Source organism: Electrophorus electricus, chromosome 3 (genome assembly GCF_041902795.1).
Source record: "Electrophorus electricus isolate QZ-2024a chromosome 3, ASM4190279v1, whole genome shotgun sequence".
In the NCBI taxonomy this organism is placed as follows: Eukaryota; Metazoa; Chordata; class Actinopteri; order Gymnotiformes; family Gymnotidae; genus Electrophorus; species Electrophorus electricus.
In genome coordinates this window covers 2,417,808-2,439,627 of record NC_137499.1, presented here as the reverse complement: position 1 = coordinate 2,439,627, position 21,820 = coordinate 2,417,808, and the positions used below count along the sequence as shown (strand labels likewise).

Genomic DNA, 21,820 nt, shown 5'->3' with positions numbered 1-21,820 from the left:
TGTAACATAAATAGTAAAAGTGAGAGTTAAATCACATAAGAGCCCATGTAATAAAGTCCTTTATTGTATAAATTCATATAGGCCAGCACTCTGTCTTTATTACAGCTGTACACACATTATGAAAAAGATGAATGTAAACAAGATCTAGGAAATATTATAGCCCATGTTTTAACCTCTGAACAACTGGATCAATAATTTGAAAACTCTATTTTTATATAACATATGCCTCTGTTGTCCAGCATCCAATGCTCACAGGAAGGTTTTTGCAAAGTTAATTTCCGAGTACTGGTGCGTCTCCTTGTTGTATACTTGATGCTATTCTCAGAGCTTCCTCCAGTGACGTTTGGTCACTGAGCTGCAGGAAAAAAAACATGTAAAAATTAAAAGTAGCGTGCCAAACACCATGTTATTCTAAAAAAAAAAAAACTATAACAAGACAGCACATGTTTGGCAGCAGTTTGTGATGAATGGCAAGTCACTCATTGAAGTTCAAAGGCTTCAAATGATGGTTTGATTAGGTGTGACATTTTAAGCAGGCGCTAACAAGTGAGAAATCAGCAGTGAATGATCAACATACTGACATCCAATTTTTCTGATTAAATCAATACTGCAAAATGTAGAACGTTCTACTAATCACTGCCACTGATTTCTTATAATGGCATGTGCTAACAAGCTGCAGTGCATTTGATGGAGGTTTCAGGATAAAGATGCTTAGCAGTGTGCTATGTATTCCATTGACACATGGTGAACTGGGCTTAAAAGGGATACTGATTGTGTGAAAGCCACATTATGGACTATTCCACTAATATGCTGCATGTGCAAACAGTCATTGTACCTGAACAGCAATCTGTGTACCATTAGTAGTGGTAAGAAGCGTGACTGGGTGTGGAACCAGCTCCTCCTGTTTTGTCTGTAAAGAAGCCAAGTCCTGTGACACAATAGTCATCTGCAGACAAAACAACACAGACACTCACTAAACAGAACATTCATCTAACTTGTAAAAGATCAAACTAAATCGCAAATCAGCCCAGAAATTCAAAGGCTGGAAGTGCAAAGTTTGACTGCATTTTGTTATTCCATGTTCACTCTCGGGGTTACAGGGGCGGTAAACGCTCAAGAGGACTCAGACCTGTCCCTCTGTGCCATCTGCGTTCACCATGGTGATCTCCCCAGACGTCAGCAGGGACTCACTGGCCGGGAGGGTGATCATGTTGCCATCTTGTGTTACCATGGTGATGGTATTACCAATTGTCTATAAAACATTTTGTCTGGTTGATGTCTGATACTTCAGATGTTATATTGACAAAAATGGGAACTTTGTAACCACTAATTAAATACAATTATACTACAAAAGAAAACCTGCTGAATCCCATCTTGTGCAATAAGAGTGATTTCCTCTTGTCCTGTGACATCAGAGGTCACAGGGGTCATCTCGGGGCAGGCTGCTACACTCTTTGCTGAGGCAGTGTCCATGGAGGGATCATCAAAGGCTTCTAAGTGAAGAGAAAACGTCATTTCACAAAACCTACTTAACCTAGCATTCTAGTCTGTAGGCATTACACATGGTAGATGCTCAGTAATGCTTCATTTATTTGTCTCTCACAGGCAGACAAAGATGGAGTTTCAGCCATGTGTACCTTCCTCTGTGGCATTTCAATTGCGCTCTACCATTAAACCATTTATATAAATCGCAAATTTTACTACAACAAACATGCACTTTATATAGTCCATACAATTCACTACATTATATCAAAACTACTAAACTGTACTGGCTACTAACAAAAAAATTAAAAATCAGGAGGAAGTCACAAACGCTACTCCCCAAAAAGTGAGCATTTGCTGTTTTAACAGCTTCTGTTAAAACTTAACTTCTCCTTCTGAACTAACAGTAACAGGCTGACAACCTTTGCAAATGGATGACACGACCTTCTGGTGAGGTAATGAACTCAAAATAAATGACAGAGCCTGAGGGGGAGCCTCAAAGCTTCGCATGGTGGGGCAGAACCCCCAGGTAATGGGGGAGTGCAGTTATAAATCTACTGGCTTCAATTTCTTGCACCTTCAGAAGCACTGCAATGGAGCGTGCGGATGATCAGTGTGTTCTGAATCACACTGAAGTCAGTCAATGTCTAATTGAACAACATCTAACGACAATAACTATAAAGGACCTGAGAGTTTAAACAAGGTAGGTGTGTGCAGTCGTGCAGGCTCATTAACTCCACAGTGAAACTGCTGACCTGTGGGAGGTTCAAAATAGCCCCCCTGCTCCTCCTCAATGGGCTCCGAGTCGTTGTGGGCCGTGCGCTTGTGCATGGCCAGCGTGGAGATCTGCTTGTAGGTCTTCCCGCAGTGGTTACAGCGATAGGGCTTACAGGGCGTGTGAACCACGTGATGCTTGTACAGGCTGGAGTATTCAGTGAAGCGCTTTTCGCAGCCCGGTACAGTGCACACGTATGGTCTCTCCCCTGAGGACAAGGAGAAGTCCTGGTTTATGCCTTGTGCTGGCGTAGGAGAGAGCATCTCGGGAAGGCCTGTGGATTTGGAGCAGAAGCCAGAATACCTGTGTGGATCCTTATGTGGTTCTTGTAATTGGTTGCACTGGCGAAAGCCCGGTTGCAGCCAGGCTCTGGGCAATGGTAGGGCCTCTCTCCCGTGTGCGTGCGCACGTGAACCTTGCAGATGTTGGAGGTAGTGAAGGATCGCCCGCAACCTTGGTAAGGACATATAAATGGCTTCTCTCCTGTAGAGTAGAGACCAGTTCCCATTGTCACTTCAGTCTTGAAAATTGACTTTTCACCAGAAACACTGAGCAGTAGGTTTACCTGTGTGGATTCTGGTGTGCTTTTGCAGGTCCCCTGAGGTCTTGAAAGATTTTTTGCAGTTCACTTCTTGGCAGCAGTAGGGTTTTTCGCCAGTGTGTGTTCTAATGTGGCTTTTTAAGCCATAGCCTAAAATGTTGATGCAAAATGTTAAAAGCCTCATTAAAGCTTTTTTTTTTTAATAGCCATTATCTTCAGTGTCAAAGTAAAACCCAGACCACGTTTATCTTAGAAGTGAACGATCGCTCTGTGAAGAGGAGGGTAAACAGGAACTGGACTGGAAGCTGATACCTGTAGCAAACTTCTTTCCACAGCCTGGTTTATCACAGCAGTAAGGCTTGTCACCTGTGTGTGCCCTTTCATGCACCTGATTAAACCAGAAATCATTTCAGAGATAAAATCAGAATTCCTCATTCATCTTAAAGGGAAAGTTGAGCTTTAGTGAATATAATATATAGTGTGCGTGTCACTGCAATGTTATCTTGTCTGGTAGCCCAAGGACTCCCACTGGTTTAGTAACTGTTGTACATTCCAAATGGTCTATTATTATTTTACAAGTGAATTTATAACATAAAAATTGATTCGGACTTTAGATCCAAGATATTTTACTTTACAATATGTGGCATTATTTACTTATCAGGGAAGGATTTTTCCTTTAGTGACAACAAACTCCTAACAACAGTACACTCTACATGCAGGCACTAGATCCTGTCCAAAATCACACCAAGATAAAATAGCTAGTGTATTAAACTAACACATAGAGGTGCATTGCCTATATGTCCATTTCCTCTAAGTAACAATAAAATGAATAAATCTATATGGAAAGTGAACGGAAAATACACACAAAATAAAACCGGAATAGACCTAATCATTCTTATAATAAAAATGATTATAATTATACTATTGTGTCTATTTTAATACAGCCAGTCATTATGATAAGGTCCAATTACATTACAGTAAAGACAGTAGTCTTAAAAAACAAACAAACCTCTAATACAAATATTCCCATTATTACCTCAATTTAACACAAACCTTGAGATGATGTGCTGTGGTGTAAAGTTTGCCACATCCCTCGTAACCGCACTGGAAGGATTTCTCCGCAGGCTGCGGCAGGGAACGCCGACCCCCCTGGCCCCGGAGAACAATCTAAGAGACGGTGCACTCGACTTAACATTTCTGCGCCGTTCGTTATTTCAGCACATGTGCTACGTGGGTCGGGATTGTCCCTGTAGATACCTGCATTTGCACCACATTCTCGTGGTCATTTGTGACCAGCTCTGAGTTTGGATAAGGTTCCAGTTCTTCTACCTGCAAAGACCAGTGCACACAGTATGCAATATGTCATTTTAAACACCACAACTGGTGAAACCAACTAAGCTCTCAGCAGCAGAAGGTTGACTTGATCTTCATTAAGCAGAGCTATGTCCAGAACCTGTGTATTTTCAGAGTACCTTAGCTGTGTATTGTTCCAGCACACTGACAGTCTCTGGGTCAATGGAACCCTCCATGTGCAGGTCTGAGATGGTGCCGTTTTCCTGGATGGCCAAAATGGTGTTGGGCTGAGGCATGTGAACAGCATGCTGGATGTAGGCGGTGGAGCCATCCTCCAACTGCACCGCCTGGAGGGCACCGGGATCACAGGACTCTGAAAACCAGGCCGAGGACGGGGTCATAAATGTACAGCGATTAGAGTGTAAACCTGGCCGTCACTGGTCCAAAAACGAGGACAATCCGGTACCTTTAGGAGTGTGGTGGATGTAAGCAGTGGTACCGTCTTCCAGCTGCACGGCCTGCCCATCTTGTAGGCTCAAGCTCTCTCCCCCCATGACATCGGACACAGCCGGGCCTGACCACCCGTTCACCTCACCTGAGGACATTCACAGGCAAGACATGGAGCCAACTGACTACAGATCCTCGCGATAATGACAAAAAACTGTTTCAAAGTGCATCTTTAAAAAGATCTACAGGTAAGTGATATTTACAGACCCCCTTTCGGTACTGCAATGTGCTGAACATAAGCCGTAGAGCCATCTTCCAGCTGTATCACCTGCCCTTCCATGATATTGCCATCTTAGATAAAGCCAAAAACCAGACTCAGCAACTCAAACTCTCTGCTAATAGACATAAGCTGATATTCTGCTTAGTTTACTGAATTGTATGACTCCATAACTTAAAATGAAGTATTCTTATGGAGATGGAGGCATACCTTGAGTATTATGCTGAATATATGCAGTGGAGCCATCTGCAAGAGTCACAGCTTGCAAACTGACAGTGTCTATGTTCTGATCACTATCTGTGGTTGGATAATGAAACGAGATCAGCACAGAAGTTTAAAGACGTCAGCACCCAAAACACAGTCCCGGAGTTCTCTCACCCCAATCAAAACATGTTCAACTGATATCAGTGTCATTTATTTATTGGTGTTATTTTTGTTTAACAGCCTGACCTGAAAGTCCAGTGAGGCATAACGTGACTTCCTGAGCATCACCTCCATGCTGGAATTCTGTACCTCCCTGGTTTATCTGTGCCACTATCATGGTAACCCTGTGTGGGACACGAAGAACAGCGAGTTATCCGTAACTGTAATTCTGTCTTCAGTCACATTCGATTGTTCTCCACAATAGAGGTCACACTGGGGCATATCATCATAGCTATTTGTATTCTTATAGCATTAAAGACTACGAAACTACGCTAATACATAACACACACTATAGCGTATACATAATAGGCCTGTGGCCTTATAACTAAACGCGTAGGTCTGCAGTTGAATAACGTGTACAGTCAAAAGTCACTCTCAAAGCCACACACCTGACCGCATGTAATTCTTATTTACCTAGCTAACTTAGATACATGAATAAAGGTTCATAATATTTAAACACATGAATGCACGGCGTAGATGGTTTTGAAACATGAAGCGGGTTAACCTGGCTGGCAGATTTAAGCCATGTAACATCTAGCTAGCTACTTAGCTTAGCAGCTACAGCTTTTAATGTGTACACAACCAGCATATTGTCAAGAATATTATAATAGTTATAATGTTTAAAAACGCATTAAATCTCGTATACTAACCTCTAACACTATCAGAAGTTCTTTCATCGAGCACGAAGCATCAGGGTCTACCCCTTTGCTCTAAATTGTTCCTCAGACCTGTTTCGTGCACTGTGAAAGTGTTTTGTGTGCTTCTTCTTTATGGTTGTTCGCGGTTTGTGGACGTCCACAGAGGTCCGTACCGCCCCCTACAGGACGGGGGTGTGAGCAGCGACGAGGGCGTGCCGCAGCACATCTAGTGTTAGCGGACTGTAAGCTAGGGAATCAGAATTTCTGAATATGTTCATAATTTAAACTCGTGATCATTTTACATAATCTGAAGTGCAAACGTACAACTGTTATAAATCTACATTTCCTCCGCGTTCAGTTGACAAGGTCCAGCTTCACAAATGTAGCCTCTGCGCAAAATAAAAAATATCTAAAACCCTAACCAACCATGCAGTCTGCCAGAAAAGAGTAAAACTGAAATAATCCTCTTTTTTTTATATATATATATATATATTTCACTTCTGTCTTACAAATATTTATTTAATGTATGGGTTTGCTTAAATCTTGCTTACACTTTTAGTTTACTGGTAGTTTATAAGTTTATTCTCATTTGTGCATTAATAATAAATTGAATTAAATAATAAAAACAAACAGTAATATTAATAAAAAGCATATTAATTAAATATAGTGAAATTCAAAAAGATAGGATATTCAGTTTCCATGGGGAAAAAAAAGGTAGTTAAATGTATTCAGTAGCCCAGGAAAAAAGATTGTTATATGTACCTTTTTCCTTGGAGATTCATTATTCTATTCATCTCTGACTCAGAATGAATTTACTTCTAATAAATCTCGCTGGCTTTCACTGACACATTGTGCCTCCATTAAAGTCTTGTATAAACAGGAGGGCAGACCGTTATTGGTTCATTGGGAGGGATTAGTCATTTGAGGGATGACTGGTACTGTATAAATGGGGAGAAACACCAGACTGCCTGCAACAGTGTGCGGGTGAGTGGTGATGAAGATGGTCAGACACAGTGTCTCCATGCTGCTGCTTGGGTTGATTCTCAGTGCCACTGCAGTGTGTGGTGAAGAGGACCCAGACAGCCTGTACTGCCCCGAGCGCCAGCAGGCCTTTGACGGCTCCTGCTATGAATTTGTGCAACTGCAGCGCACCTTCCTCAGCGCTCAGGGCTGGTGTGAGCGTGGCGGCGGACGCCTGGCCTTCGTCCAGAACGACGAGACTCAGCAGTTCCTCCAGAGGCATCTGCAGCCAGAGCACAACTGGTGGCTCGGTCTGGTGGCCTCCTTCAACGTCTCCCTGGACTTTATGGAAGGTAAGTTGCTGTACTGGTCACAGAGGTGGAGGAACATGATCCAGGAGGTTGATGCTGGATCAAAATATTGAAATGAATCATGGTCAAGAAATATTTACTGTGGTCCAACTGGAGAAAAAACAAGCTGTAGTTTTGCTGTATACTTTTGCAAAAATATACTTTTATTTAAATTAAGATTATGAAAGATATTTGATATCTGGGTCACTGTTTCAGTGGTGCCTGCACAAAATGAAAACAGATAACACATCACAAATTAGAAAAGGAAATTTAAAAATAAGGTACAGATAACTCAAAATGATAATTACAATACATAAATACTGAATATACTTTGGAAGCTAAATTATGGATTCCAGCTATGTGGAGAGTGGATGTAAGAATGAAGAAAGTACTTTATAAATGGCAATCAGAGATTTCATTGTAGACATTTTGGGTGAAGCCAATGTAAAATATTTCACCAATATCAAGTGCTACTTTATAAAAATGTCTAAATGTGTGCACATAATCAAAATTGATCTAACAAATATTAAGATTTACTATTTTCACTGTTCTGTTTGCAGCTCCCTTGTCCTGGCTGGACGGCACCAACGTGAGTTACTCTAACTGGCTTGGTGAACCAGTAGCAGATGCAGAGTGCGGCTACATTTCAACATCTGGATTTCAATGGGGGACGACCAGCAACTGCAGTCAGGGGTTCTACTTCATCTGCCAGTTTGGTCAGTACAATATTTAACTATTCATTAATGTACAGGAGTATATATAGACTGTATATGTTATGGCATCCAGTTTTGTGGTTGTGGAAATACAGAACACGTGTTTTGTACTTCTTTTTAGAGCTGGGGCATTCCCTAGTCTGCACAGACTACAATGTCACGCTGCATTGTGGCCCAGGTCATGCGATAAAGATAGATCATGGTTTCTATGGCAGGATGACCCCATACTACTGCTTGGTCAACCAATCTCTTTTTCCCACTCCCACACCAGTGCAGGAGTGCAGCTGGGTGGACATGAGGGATTTGGTATCAGGTAGGATGAATATGCACTGTCAATCATATTATATGGATAGAAAAGCACACTTATTCTGTTGTGTGGACAAACAACAGTGAGTTCAAAATAAGCAGAACGGAAATACATAAATGAAGAGGGTTAGTCAGTAATCATCAAAGTTTTTTTTCCATAAAATTGATAAGCAAATAAATCTGATACCCAACACCAGACAGCACTAATTGCCACAAAAATCCTTTTGTAGTCTGATGCTTTAGAGGATGGATGAATTGCAAACATCATGTAAATATTTACCTATGATATTTGGCTAGAGCTAATGCCTTTGTTTGTGCAGCTATTGCTGCATTACTGCATTCTATAGAATCTATTGTGGTTATAATCCCATAATGAAATATAATTCACTGGGCATTGAAAGATTAACATTAGCCTCTCTGACACAGTAATGGACCAGGGGTCCAGTGATCAGAGCTCATGTTTACCGCTGCCTTCATTATAGGTCAGCCTACTCTAATAATTGCATTTATTATAATATTTTGAGATCAAAATGTTTATTTTATTCATAGCTTTCTGTGACGGGCTTGAAGATTGCGAGGTGCCTACAAATATATCCTTTGGAAAACCATGTCCAGTACTGGGAAGTTACCTGTCAATAAAGTATAACTGCACAAACGGTTAGAGCTCTATTTTTGTTTTAATCCACCTCACTCAAATAAAAACACAGATATTCATTTAGACAACATATAATGATTTTACTTGTGTTCCCATCTCAGATTCAGTGTCTGGCTTCAGCCAGTATTAACAACTGAACTTGTTTTTTAGGAAATATTTAACAATATTTCCTAAAACATATACCATGGTATTTGAGAACAACATTAAAGACTTGTTTCAAGCTGTTTCCATGTGAAAGGTTTAATAATAATTATAAAGGATGTGGCACAAAACAGACTTGGAATTGGTGCATAGTGTTCCCCCACTGTTTTGCAGAAGTGGAGATTTCAGGTTTAGAAAATAAGCTTCCCCGTCCATAGGGGCATTTCCTTGGGCATTTCCACCCACAGTGGCAGTTCCTTGTTCATACTTCTGCCATTTTTTGTTCCACAGGAATTTTGTTCCACAGAAAGACAGCAGATATTAACAATGAAATCAGCTGGGTGAAAAGCAGGGCTTTTATTTTTTTTAACCTGAACCTCTACACCTCTTCAGAAATGTAAGAAATAACTTTAGAAATAGTGAAAAATGACTATAAGGGCCCTATTTTCATGCATGCACAAAAACTGTTGCTATGTGCTACATGTAGCATACCATCAAATTGGTATTTTTAGGCCATTGCAAAGTTCTGTCCTGTCATGATTTGCACACTTTGCATTGCATAAGGGTGGGAGGGTTGACACAAAGAAATAGAAGCAATATTTACAAATAGATATCCATGGACAACATCTACTTTCAGTGCAATGGCTAAAACATTTTAGATTGTTCTAGGTAATAAATGAATGGGGTTAACAGATATAGTTATGTATATGAAAATTAATATGACTACAAAACATTATAAATCTGGATAAAACATTTTTATATACCTTTCATTTGAGGGTAATATAAAATGAGTCGTAACTAGCTCCCTCCTCACACTCATTCAGTTGAAGTACTAATTTCTGCTGAATAGTCTGACTCCATCTAATTTGCTGTGGTTCAGAAGGATAATGGAATACATTATTCTGGTTCCAAATATTTTCTGATATCGTGCTTCACAAGCACCTGAGATGCATTTGAAACCAAACAGTGTGAAAGCATTGTAAATTAAACTGAAAAATAAATATGTAATTTTTTATTTAAGTGCTGGAATATTTCTTAAATTGTTTTTGCTTAGCCATTAGTGCAACTGGTTAAAAGTGACTGAATTGATTAAAGTAATTAATCACTAAGAATGTATTAAAATGTTTAGGTAATTAAGACTCCCACATTAATCCCAATTAATCATCCCACATTCCTAATTATATGAAAATAGCAAATGCATTTTTGGGCACACATCTTACTTACTGTGATATGTAATAGCATTTGGTGTAGGACATTATGCTTTGCCTCATGACAATATGTCCCTAAGACATGCCAATAAGTTCTCAAATAAATTGTCTTTCATGTCATGTGCCAATTGGAGATTCCAAGGTGGCTGATTCTAATATCAGCTTTAACAAGTCAAAAGGTGAAAGTTTGTCCAAGAACTGCATTCAGAAACATCTAAATGTATTAGATCAGAGGAACAAACAGTCAATCCAAAGCAAGTCAGAGCAATGAACAACAAACCCAAAGAAGAACAACTAAAAACCTAAACTATTCTACCTATCCTAGCCAAATCTGTTAATTTACCTCTGCCTTCCCTTCTAAATCGAAATCTTATAAATTCCTGACACAGGGACTGGACATGGTAATAGTTCTTCCACTGATACCAATTCACAATGGACCCACCATGATCGCATCTCTACCTCTGACACCTATCCATCGAGCATCCAAGACCACAGGACAACACCGGATAGTCCTAATCATGGTGAAGATAACAACCATGAGCAATTCCCTCCTACGGACACCCATTCACCAAAGACACATGAGACCAGGACAACACCAGTCACTCCTAATCATGGTAGCGAAAATGACCATGAGCAATTCCTTCCTACGGACACCCATTCACCAAAGACACATATGACCAGGACAACACCAGTCACTCCTAATCATGGTGAAGATAACAACCATGAGCAATTCCTTCCTACGGACACCCATTCACCAAAGACACATGTGACCAGGACAACACCAGTCACTCCTAATCATGGTGAAGATAACAACCATGAGCAATTCCCTCCTACGGACACCCATTCACCAAAGACAAATGTGACCAGGACAACACCAGTCACTCCTAATCATGGTAAGGATACCCTCCATGATAATATATCTATCACTACCAAATATTTATCAACTACATATCTCACCTGCACAATAACGGACACCTCTATAGCAGAGCTCAGCTGTGCCATTGACCCATCCATGGGGGATGTTCTCACTCCTTTCAAAATCACCTGCACTACAATCAAGCCTTTCTGCTGCTCTGGCTCCTGCTCCTTCTGCCTGGCCACCTTTGACGGTGAGAGTGGACATTCTTACAGTAGTAGTGAGCAGTTATTATGACTGTAAGAATTTGTCATTGTCACCCATATCTACAGGTGATTTTGTGCATTGTGGCATTGATCTTAAGATGACGTCCCTGTTTCTGCCTCTGGGTAATAAAAGCAATCATTACAGTCTTGGTCTGAAAGTTGCAGTTAAGAATATGGATGGTCAGACAATCAGCACTACACTCTTAACTCAGGTTTGTTAGCAATGTATAGGTATTAAAACAATTTATCTGGACCTACAGAGATGACCTTTTGATCCAAATATGAAATTTAAAATGGTGTTTGCAAACATATAATATTCTTTTTAAAATCAGTGTGTGCTCACTTTGCCCATTTATGTTCCAGGTTATAGATATCAGCTGTGACGTCACTGTCCAGGATCTGTGGCCTGCTGTGTTAACTCATGTGTCACAGCTGCAGCAGAGCGGGCTCTTCTCAGCCACTGCGCTAGCACCATTGTTCCTCTCTGTTTCCAACAGGCTGAACAGAGACTTGAATGATGATCAGAGCAAGACTGTTAAGAAAAACGTAACCTGTGCATTTAGAATAAGAAGGATTTAAATCATTTATATGTGAGATTTTTATTCTAGGATACTGTTAACTCCTTACCTTGGTAGGAAACGTTTCTTTTCATAGCTACGGGAGAAGATGTTGGCAGATATGTGTGCAGCTTTGACCTATGGTGAGCCACTCGAGGTTCTTACGGAGGTTCAGATGACTGCTAGCACTCTCCTGAGCCTTGTCACACAGGAAGATGAATTAACCCACAATGCTCAGGTACTGAGGGTGTACAAAACGTACAATGTGCAGCCAGAAATAGTTACCTCTATACATCTGATGGCATCATGGCTTTCTCTCAACAGTTGCAGGCATGTTGTGTTCTATTGAGTCTTGGTAATTCCCAAATCTCCATGTCATCCAGCGGGGGAAATGTCACTGTACAGATGATACAGGTAGCCACAATAATTGTTCAGGCTACCAGTAACATTCTCACTTCAACCAATATTGAACAGGTACTTGATCCTGAGGCATCAACACTGACTCCCTTAATACTCCCAACCTCACCCTGTGGAGACCCTTTCTAAGCTTTATTTATTGTCTTTCAGGGTGACATCTCCAGTCTATTACTCAGCGTGCTTGACAATGTACAGAGTGCCCTGCTGACGAATAAAGAGCCAGGCCAGGAGCCTTTACTCCTCAGCTCTCCCTTAATAAGTGTGTATGTTAACAGGTAAGAACACAACAACATAAAAACTACAAGACAGCAAACTCTGAACACCTAATATGGATTTTGCTCTTAGATAACTTGAAGTATTTACTTAAATACTTCCTTGGATACTGTGCAACCTTTTCTGTCTTTTGTAGCATTATACTGCAGAATACATTACAGATTCATTAACAGATGTAAATGAATGATGTCATGTGAAATGGTTACGCGGTCTTCCTCTGAAGCCTGTGTTATGTTTCCTTTACTAGGCTTTTATCAGGTGAACTGTCCAATCAGACCTTCAGTTTTAACAATAGCAGCTCAGCTTCCTTCATGCTCCCGCCTTTGATTTCTAGTGTCCTGGCTTTACAGAAGATAGTGGATGTGCGAGTAAGAGTTGCTCCTGATATCCTCCAGTGGCCTTTCCATTTACACCCTGCATTTACATATTCTGTGTCCCTCTCAGATGTCTCTGTATGCATAAAATGACATCCTCTGTAAATCCATTCAGCAAGCGGTGAAAACTCTGTGGCTCTCAGCTACAGTTCATTATAATCTCCATTACAGATTTGAGGTGAGTTCTGTTCATTTTTTTTTTTTTTTTTTGGTTACAGATGCTGAGTTTTGGAATAAACCCTTTCTCATCAAACAATGGTTTGCCCATAAATGGAACAGTGGGCTCTCTCTCTCTCACCAGAGAAAATGGTTCAGTCATCCCAGTGTCGAACCTGAATGAGGAGATTGAGGTAAAAGATTTAATGACCTAAAGGATTCCCTGTAGTGTGGAAACCACTTTATTAAAATGTTACAGACATGATTTAATATTCATCATGATATTACATGTGGTCTATTCATAGGTTCTCTTACCAAAGGTGGAAGCTGTTCAGGTAAACAGTACATATCTGGACCTGGGAAACTACAGTACACTGGCGATCAACATGACCACTCAAAACACATCTCTAGTTTTGAAGCTGAAACCCTCAGGCAATATAACTTTGCAGTTACAATTGGGGTTTCAAATGTATCCAAATGATAGTAATTACAAAGCCAAAATGCAGCTCCCCCAAGCAGGGATGTCAGCAGGTAAATCTAACTTATGCAGGGGACTATATTGATGATAAAAAATTTAAATGGGAGTAATGAAGCACAGCCATGTATTTATATATGTATTTCCATGCAGAGGAGAGGTACACATGGGTTCTGGGCCCCAGGGAAATGGCACTAGAAGGAGTTTACTATCTTCTAGTGAGGCCAGTTGTTGGAGCAGGTGTGAACTCCTCAAATGCTTCAGTGTCTGTCACATCTATCGCTGCCCAGTGCTTGTACTGGGATGAAACTAAGACCAACTGGAGTGACTACGGCTGTAGAGTGAGTGACATTTAAGTACCCTCATTTTAGTATTTAACAAGCCAACCACTGTATGAGACTTTCTCCAGTTGCCGTTCTAATTCATTGCTTATTAGCAACTCTTAATATTCTTTGTCACAAGTAGTTGAGGTTAAGGTCTCGCAAGGTCTGCTCCTTAATGTTAAGGTGGGTTACAAGGAATGTGTGTTTTCAGGTTGGTCTGCGCACCACATCATTGGTCACTCAGTGCTTGTGCACCCACCTGACCTTTTTTGGGAGCTCTTTCTTTGTCATGCCCAACCGGGTGGATGTGACCCGCACAGCTCAGCTTTTTGCCACGTTTGTCAACAACCCTGTGGTGGTGTGTTTTGTTGGTGCCATCTTCCTGGTCTACATTTTAGCAGTAATATGGGCACGCAGGAAAGACCTTCAGGACAAAATAAAGGTTTGTCTGACACGTGCATGTATGCAAATCATCTGTGTAGGGTGGTTCTGTGAAGTGAAAAGTGAGGGGAAAATCATATAACTGTTGTTTATCTAAAAGGTAAAAGTCATGGTACTAGAAGATAACGATCCACTCTCTGAATATCGCTACCTTTTGGCTGTCAGCACTGGGCATCGCCATGGAGCTTTTAGCTCATCTCAGGTCAGTAATACTCAGTAATACACAGTAATACTCAGTATACTCTTACATTTACATTTATGGCATTTAGCAGACGGTTTTTTACTCATAGAATATCCTAGTACAGTACAGTAGGTTAGAGTCCAACATACCAGTGAAGTAGAATACTTGCTAGGCGGAGCTCTCCGATTGTGTTGTCATAGCATTTCTGTTGCACTGTTTACAACTGCAGGTTACTGTGACTCTGAAAGGCACGGTCTGGGAGACCGAGCCGCATCATTTGACTGACCCAGACAAGCTGCTCTTCGAGAGGGGAGGTGTGGACATGTTCCTCCTTACCACTCCTTTCTCTCTTGGAGAGCTCCAGAGCATCAGGCTGTGGCATGACAACTCTGGAAAACATCCTTCTTGGTACTGTGGACAATGCATAGGTTTTAGTTTTAGACTGTAAATGAATTCCTAAAGTCCATTTTTTTATACAGTGAAATCTAAATGCATTGTGAAAGTGTCCCTGTTTTTTGTTTGTTTGTTTTGATGATCTACTTCAAAAAGACTTAAAATGAAAAATATACTATGTAATTAAAGTACAGACTATAGGATTCAGTTCGAGAGCTTTTGTCTATACTGGGTGAATTGCAGAATCACTTTAGAATTAATTTTAGATGTGACATTTGCAGTTGTCTTTTATCATGAGGATGAAGGAAGAAAGCAGACCATCCTGAGGTTGAAAGATATCAATCAGAGACAGCCAAAATATCAGGTCTGACAGAATCTACTGTTTAGAATATTGGTAACAAGTAAGAACAAGTAGTAACAAGTGGCTATCTTAGAAATAGGAAAATGAACTGCTGAACAGATCACAAACACTCTCTGTGATGAGGCCAGGGATAAGAAAATACCTGTGGGACAAACACTTCAATAATATTAAAATGAGATCTAATAGAAGTAATGAGTGAAGAAATAGAGGAAGTATGGAGGAGAAAAAAAGGAACTGCTCATGATCCAAACCATCTGCTCAAAATCCCAAGGTCGTAATCCAAAGGTCGTGATCCAAACCATCTGCTCAAAATCCCAAGGTCGTAATCGAAAGGTCGTGATCCAAACCATCTGCTCAAAATCCCAAGGTCGTGATCCAAACCATCTGCTCAAGATCCTGAGGTCATAATCCAAAGGTCATGATCCAAACCATCTGCTCAAGACCCCAAGGTCGTAATCCAAAGGTCGTGATCCAAACCATCTGCTCAAGATCCCAAGGTTGTAATCCAAAACTCATGATCCAAACCATATGCTCAAGATCCCGAGGTCATAATCGAAAGGTCGTGATCCAAACCATCTGCTCAAGATCCCAAGGTCGTAATCCAAAGGTCGTGATCCAAACCATCTGCTCAAGATCCCGAGGTCGTAATCTGAAGGTCGTGATCCAAACCATCTGCTCAAGATCCCAAGGTCGTAATCCAAAGATTGTGATCCAAACCATCTGCTCATGATTCAAAGGTTGTGATTCAAATGTCCTGATCCAAACCATTTGCTCATGATCTAAGGCTCATTATCCAAATCATCTGCTCGTGATCCAAACCATTGGCTTGTGATCTAAAGCTCATGATGCAAACCATCTAAGCTATAAAACATGGCTGAGGTAGTGTCATGGCCTGGTCGTACCTAGTGGAACTTGATTACATATCTTTAAAGATGATTTGACTGCCCCAACAGCAGCGGTGAAAGCAACTATTGAGTGCTCATAGCCAAATGAGGGAAAGGTTCTTCACATTAAGACTGTTAAGCATTGTGATGGAGACCATCACTTAGGAAGGTTAAATCTTTGGTTTACCTTCTGTCAGATCTCAGTATGTCCCAAGTAGGCTTTGTTTTACTACCTGTCAGACCTGGATTTGTGTCCCAGTTATGGAGGCTGCTTTCAGCATTTGTTACAAGCATTCGGATGACATGCTGGAGTACCAAGTCTAAAGAATAAAAAAAATGTCATGTCAACAATGTCTAAGTACTTACCAACTAAACTCCTGAGCAGAAAAAAAAAATACTTCTTGTTCATTTTCATACCAATGATTTGTTAGGACTATTACTTTTAATTTAGGGTTTGGCCTCTTTTTAGGACCAGGAGTGTACACTGTGTGAGATCGTAGTACTTTGTCAGATTACATTGAAAAGAGATTTATGTTCAGTAAATTATTTACATTTATCAGGTACATTAGTAAGGTGATGGTACAGGACTTGGAGACCGGACAGAAGTGGCACTTCTTGTGTAGTTCGTGGTTGGCCATCGATATAGGAGAGTGCACACTGGACAAAGTGTTCCCTGCAGCAACAGAGAAGGACTTAAAAGGCTTTAGGTGAATTACTTGCATCTTCTTCAAATACCATTTATATCACAGAAACGTTACACTGATCAACATTTCTTTCCCAAATTAAAATGTGCGGATCTTGTCATTTATGCTGAATTTGAATCCTTTTTTAGAATTTTTCTGTCACATATGGTTTTATGAATAAGGCTGTTATTACACTTAAAATGTGTAAAACATACTTCTAAATTGTTCAGTGTATGACTTATGCTTATAATTGACCTCAGAACAACCCTCTTTAGTGTCTAGCAGTAGTTTGCCAACATAGAAGGGCTCCACAAAACATGTATGGATTCCGTGTGCAAAAATACATAATAAAACAGGATTTATTTTTACAGGAAGCAAAATTACTGTTGACCATTGATTATCATCAGAAATGAAGCCTCCTGTCTTTTTCCAGCAATCTGTTCTTCATGAAGACAGTAAAAGATCTGTGTGATGGCCACATCTGGTATTCTGTGGTTAGCCGGCCCCCAAGTAGTAAATTCACTCGTGTGCAACGGGTTTCCTGCTGTTTCTCCCTGCTACTCTGCACCATGCTGACTAGTATCATGTTCTGGGGTATTCCAACTGACCCTTCTGAGCAGACCATGGACATGGGTACTAATATAATATTAATCTTCTAATGCAACCTATTAATACAATATGTTCCAATGCCAGTCTAGCAAGGTCGTCAAGATAACTGTGGGGGAAAAAAGATCATGAAGAAAGGTATTTGTATATCTGTGTTTCTCTATTTAAAGGCAACATCAAGTTCACCTGGCAACAGGTGATGATTGGAATCCAGAGCTCCATCATCATGTTCCCCATCAACCTCCTCATCGTGAGCATCTTCAGATTCACCCACCCTCGAAAGAAGATCCAAGTGGAGACAGAAGATAAAGAGCATGAGCTTGAGTCTCCTCAGCAGGAAAAAAGTCACTCGGATGGCTTCCCACAATGTTGTTGGCAGACAGACCTTACCATACAGCTTATCATCAGAGTAAGTGTATTTGCAGTAATTAGGAATAGCTCGAGCTTATGATGAAATCCTGCTATTGACTATTAAGTCCTGTCAGTCTACATGCATTACACAGTTTACAAAAAATGATTGTTTCTCAGGACTTAAAAAGAATAGTCCGCTCACTCGCTAAGGCAGTGAGGAGGCCCATTCCAGAGGCAGTGCTGGGATCGGACAAAACAGACATCAGCACCCTGTTGTCTCTCATGGAAGATATCATTCGGCAGAAGGACTTCTCTTCTGGCAGGTTTTGGGTTGAAGAGACCCAAAATGAATGCTTTTCATTGTACAGTGTTTACCGACCTTATCTCTACAAGCAGCTCCAAAATGTGGAAAAAGAACTGAGGCTACTGGGTCCTTCACGATTCTCCAGTCCAGAGTGCTACAGTCAGGCCATGCAGCAGGTTCAGGGTATGAAGGGACTTCTAGAGCCCCACCTCTCCTCGAGCTCCATGGGAGACCAGTTTGCTTGCAGCTCCAGCACGTCAGAGGACAGCAGAGGATGCAGGAAGAGGTGCTGTCAGAAAGGCCTGCCCTGGTGGTTTGTGTTTGTGGGCTGGTTTCTTGTTGTAGCCACTAGTGGAGTGTCTGCATACTTCACCATGATGTATGGGCTGAATTATGGGAAAGATCGCTCCATTAGCTGGCTCATTTCGATAATGGTGTCTTTCTTTGAGAGTCTTCTCATCACTCAGCCTGTAAAAGTAAGAGATTCTCAGCGAAAAAGAGTCTCAGCAATGATGTTCAGAAGTTGAATATTTTGATCAGCGTTAATCTTGTTCTGACTTTGCTATTGTGGCTTCCTTTTGTCAGGTACTTGGATTTGCAATCTTTTTTGCTTTAGTGGTGAAGGCTGTTGATAATGAAGATGATAATGATTATATTGCCATAGCGACAGACAAGGAACTGACTTACTCAGGTAAGTCTAACATTCTGTTAACTGACAGTTGCCTATTAAATCATAAAGAAGACAAAGCTATGCTACTGTCTAGGTGACCCAGGTGACGTGCGCATTTCAAGAAGGGACAGTACATGCGGCTTCTACCAGCCTCCTCCCCCTTCTGATGTCGAAAAGATGAAGGACAACGTGATCAAAGAAAAGAAAGCTTTTGCACTAATCAGGGAGATTCTCAGTAAGGCAAAATGAGAATTCCAGTTCCTGCTGATACATAATAAGAAGAGCATGTTATTTAAAAAAGATATTTGTTTTACTTGCAGTTTATGTGGGGTTTCTGTGTGTGTTACACATCGCCACGTATGGTGAGCATGATCCAAATGCTTACTTCCTCACTCAGCATATTAAGCAGAGCTTCAGCAATGGCATCTCTGACAGCATGAGCCTCAAAGATGTGTTTACCTGGGCAAACTCCAATCTCCTCAACAACCTCTTTGGGCAGCGTCCAGGTCCTTCCTTAACCGTAACCGTAATAGATCCCATATGAAGAAAATGCAAAAGAAACACTGATAATTTCGTGGTTGTTATCAGAGCCTGGAATGAGTCTCTAAAGATTTCAGTTTCTGCCTTCTCAGGGTTCATCACCGATGGGAACTCGAAGCTGTTGGGCAGTGCTCGTCTCCGCCAGGTTAGAGTGCAGAAGGGCTCCTGCCAGGTTGCCGGCTCCATGCGTAGCTCTGTTCCTGGTTGCAGTGCTCCATACTCTTGGGAGGTGGAAGACATGGGCTCCTATGGCCCAGGCTGGAACCACTCCATACAGATCAATGGGTCTGAGCGCTGGCTCACACCATGGCAGTACCAAACCCAGTCTATTCTCAGGGCTCATCCTGTCTGGGGGAGTGCAGCTATGTACAGAGGTGGAGGCTTTGTGGTTGAACTAGGTCTGGACCAGCAAAATGCAAGCAGGTGAAAATTTTGGCAAGATGGAAATTGCTATATTGACAAAGAAACTTTTTATAATTATGTGTATTTATATTGGAACTGTGGCCACTTTCTGTTAGAAAGCACTTATTTTGTCACTGTGGGTTGTCTTCTAAGCCAGTGAAATTAAGCCTGAACTAACCAAGGGACAGCATATGCAATTTGTCCTGTTTGACCACATTTATAAGAATATTAATCTGGTGAGTGAGGAAAGCTTGGGGTGCTTTAAATATGTCCCCTTCTTCTTTACAGTGTGCTGCAGCACCTTTCTGACAACATGTGGTTGGATGTCTACACACGAGCAGTCTTTGTGGAGTTCACAGTATACAACGCTAATGTCAATCTGTTTTCTATTGTGACACTGATGTTGGAGACCACTGCAGTAGGTGAGGAAAGTTTTGCACTGTAGTATTTTAAAGATGATTCAGTAGTCTTTAAGGATGATGGTTTTCATGTTGTTTTCCATAGGAGCATTTCAGTATCGTAGCGAACTGCAGAATGTTCGTCTTTATCAGACGATAGATGGCAGTTATGTACTGGTGTCTGAGATTATTTATTTCCTTTTCATTCTCTACTATATGTTTTTGCAGGTAAGTCCTTTACATGTACTGTACTCCATTATATATTACCTCATTAAAGCTTGTATTAGACTAAACAATAATTGGTTTAAAATTTTCCAGCTTTGGTTGTTGTCATTTTAACAGTGCAAGCACCTGAAGCAACAGAAATTGAACTACTTCAAGAGCAAATGGGATCTTCTAGAACTGACCATCATTCTTTTAAGTTGGAGTGCCTTGTCCATGTTCATCAAGAGGGCAGTACAGGGAGAGCAGGAACTGAAGTATTACCAGGGCCACAAAGACCAGTGAGTGGACATAAGTTTCACACACACTCCACACAACTTCATCAAAAGAGCGACAAGGCATCTGTATTGTTCTGCTCCAGGTTCCCGAGCTTCTATGAAACTGCTGCAGCAGATGCAGTCCTGGGGTATATCATAGCATTCATTGTTTTGCTGGCCAGCATAAAAATGTGGCATCTGCTGCGCTTCCACCTCAAACTGAAGAGGTTCACTTCTACACTGCAGCAGGCATGGAAAGACATCGCCAGTGTCTTTGTAATAATAACAGTCATGCTACTGGCCTACTCCACTACTGTGAGGGTCCTTCACAATTCTATAAATATGAGTCATCACTGAGGGTTTGATCCAATTTACTCAGTTCAAAGTGGCATTGACATTTTTTTTTATTTATATAACTGATTGATGTTTTTAAAATCACTACCTTTCTTGTTGTAGTCTAATTTACTGTTTGGTTGGAAGCTGTATACATACAAGACTCTTATAGATGCGACTATGGCTATGGTTGGCTTGCAGCTTGGATTGTTCAATTACAATGAGGTAGGTGAGGCTACTAACATTTAACTAAACAATAATTAAGCGACTCCAGACAATATTTGCGGTTGTGTCACGTTCTACAGGTTTTGGAGTTGAGCCCAGTGCTTGGTGCTTTCATCATTGTCTCTTGTGTAACCTTTATGATGTTTATTGTGCTGAACATTTTCATCTCAGTCATCCTTAAAGCCTTCAGGCTAGAACGACAGAAGCCTGAGGTACTGTGCTTTGTTCATACAAACATTTAAATGCATTTTTTAAATTGAGGATAAATGTGTAGAAATGTAACTTTTTGCTTCTGAGAATACTTCTAGGCAAAGATCACAAACCAGTATTTGCTTAGATTTAGTTTAAAAATAAGCATGACATGCCAAATATTATAGTCGGTTTTCTAAACGTCAGCAAGTGAGTCTCTAAGGATTTACAGACAAAGTGATAAATCTCTCATTGCCAGGCTTCTGAAGAGGAGGAAGTTGTGGACTTGATGCTACACAAGATCTGCAGCTTCTTTGGGATCAAGACTCAGAAGAACTGATAACAAGAACCAAGTAAACACACCTAGCCCTGTGTTACATGATCAAGATACATTTCTACTCTTTGTTCTTAAGTGAAATAGGATTTTATGTAGCCTTAGGGACTAAGCAGTTAATGCTGATAATCTGAATTGAG

At 40.8% G+C, this 21,820-nt stretch overlaps 2 protein-coding genes across 3 annotated transcripts; one reads left to right on the top strand and one right to left on the bottom strand.

The window, feature by feature from the left end:
• Nucleotides 1-43: 43 nt before the first annotated feature.
• Nucleotides 44-6,006, bottom strand: znf143a (zinc finger protein 143a). Of its 2 annotated transcripts, none has more exons than XM_027010523.2 (16): nt 5,889-6,006; nt 5,266-5,363; nt 5,026-5,112; nt 4,806-4,889; nt 4,558-4,686; nt 4,271-4,464; nt 4,056-4,127; nt 3,852-3,965; nt 3,111-3,186; nt 2,823-2,948; nt 2,561-2,740; nt 2,238-2,465; nt 1,360-1,493; nt 1,130-1,252; nt 836-946; nt 44-355 (listed from the first exon to the last, which is right to left on the bottom strand). In XM_027010523.2, exons 2-16 carry the CDS (start codon nt 5,354-5,356, stop codon nt 272-274), a joined length of 1,833 nt encoding a protein of 610 aa, XP_026866324.2. In that variant the 5' UTR covers nt 5,357-5,363; nt 5,889-6,006; the 3' UTR covers nt 44-271. The 2 variants fall into 2 exon arrangements, with proteins under 2 accessions (XP_026866324.2, XP_026866334.2); XM_027010533.2 differs by having other exon boundaries at nt 3,852-3,947.
• An 870-nt stretch (nt 6,007-6,876) lies between these two features.
• On the top strand, nt 6,877-21,686 carry pkd1l2b (polycystic kidney disease 1 like 2b). Its single transcript, XM_035532826.2, has 31 exons — nt 6,877-7,189; nt 7,747-7,902; nt 8,021-8,212; nt 8,755-8,862; nt 9,293-9,342; nt 11,695-11,877; nt 11,986-12,126; nt 12,213-12,362; nt 12,456-12,580; nt 12,826-12,946; nt 13,171-13,302; nt 13,414-13,639; nt 13,737-13,924; nt 14,118-14,348; nt 14,448-14,549; nt 14,758-14,936; nt 16,727-16,873; nt 17,283-17,482; nt 17,626-17,864; nt 17,984-18,586; nt 18,696-18,801; nt 18,875-19,015; nt 19,101-19,286; nt 19,413-19,743; nt 20,011-20,144; nt 20,227-20,348; nt 20,463-20,623; nt 20,704-20,914; nt 21,056-21,157; nt 21,238-21,369; nt 21,606-21,686. Exons 1-31 carry the CDS (start codon nt 6,877-6,879, stop codon nt 21,684-21,686), a joined length of 5,493 nt encoding a protein of 1,830 aa, XP_035388719.2.
• Nucleotides 21,687-21,820: the final 134 nt, after the last annotated feature.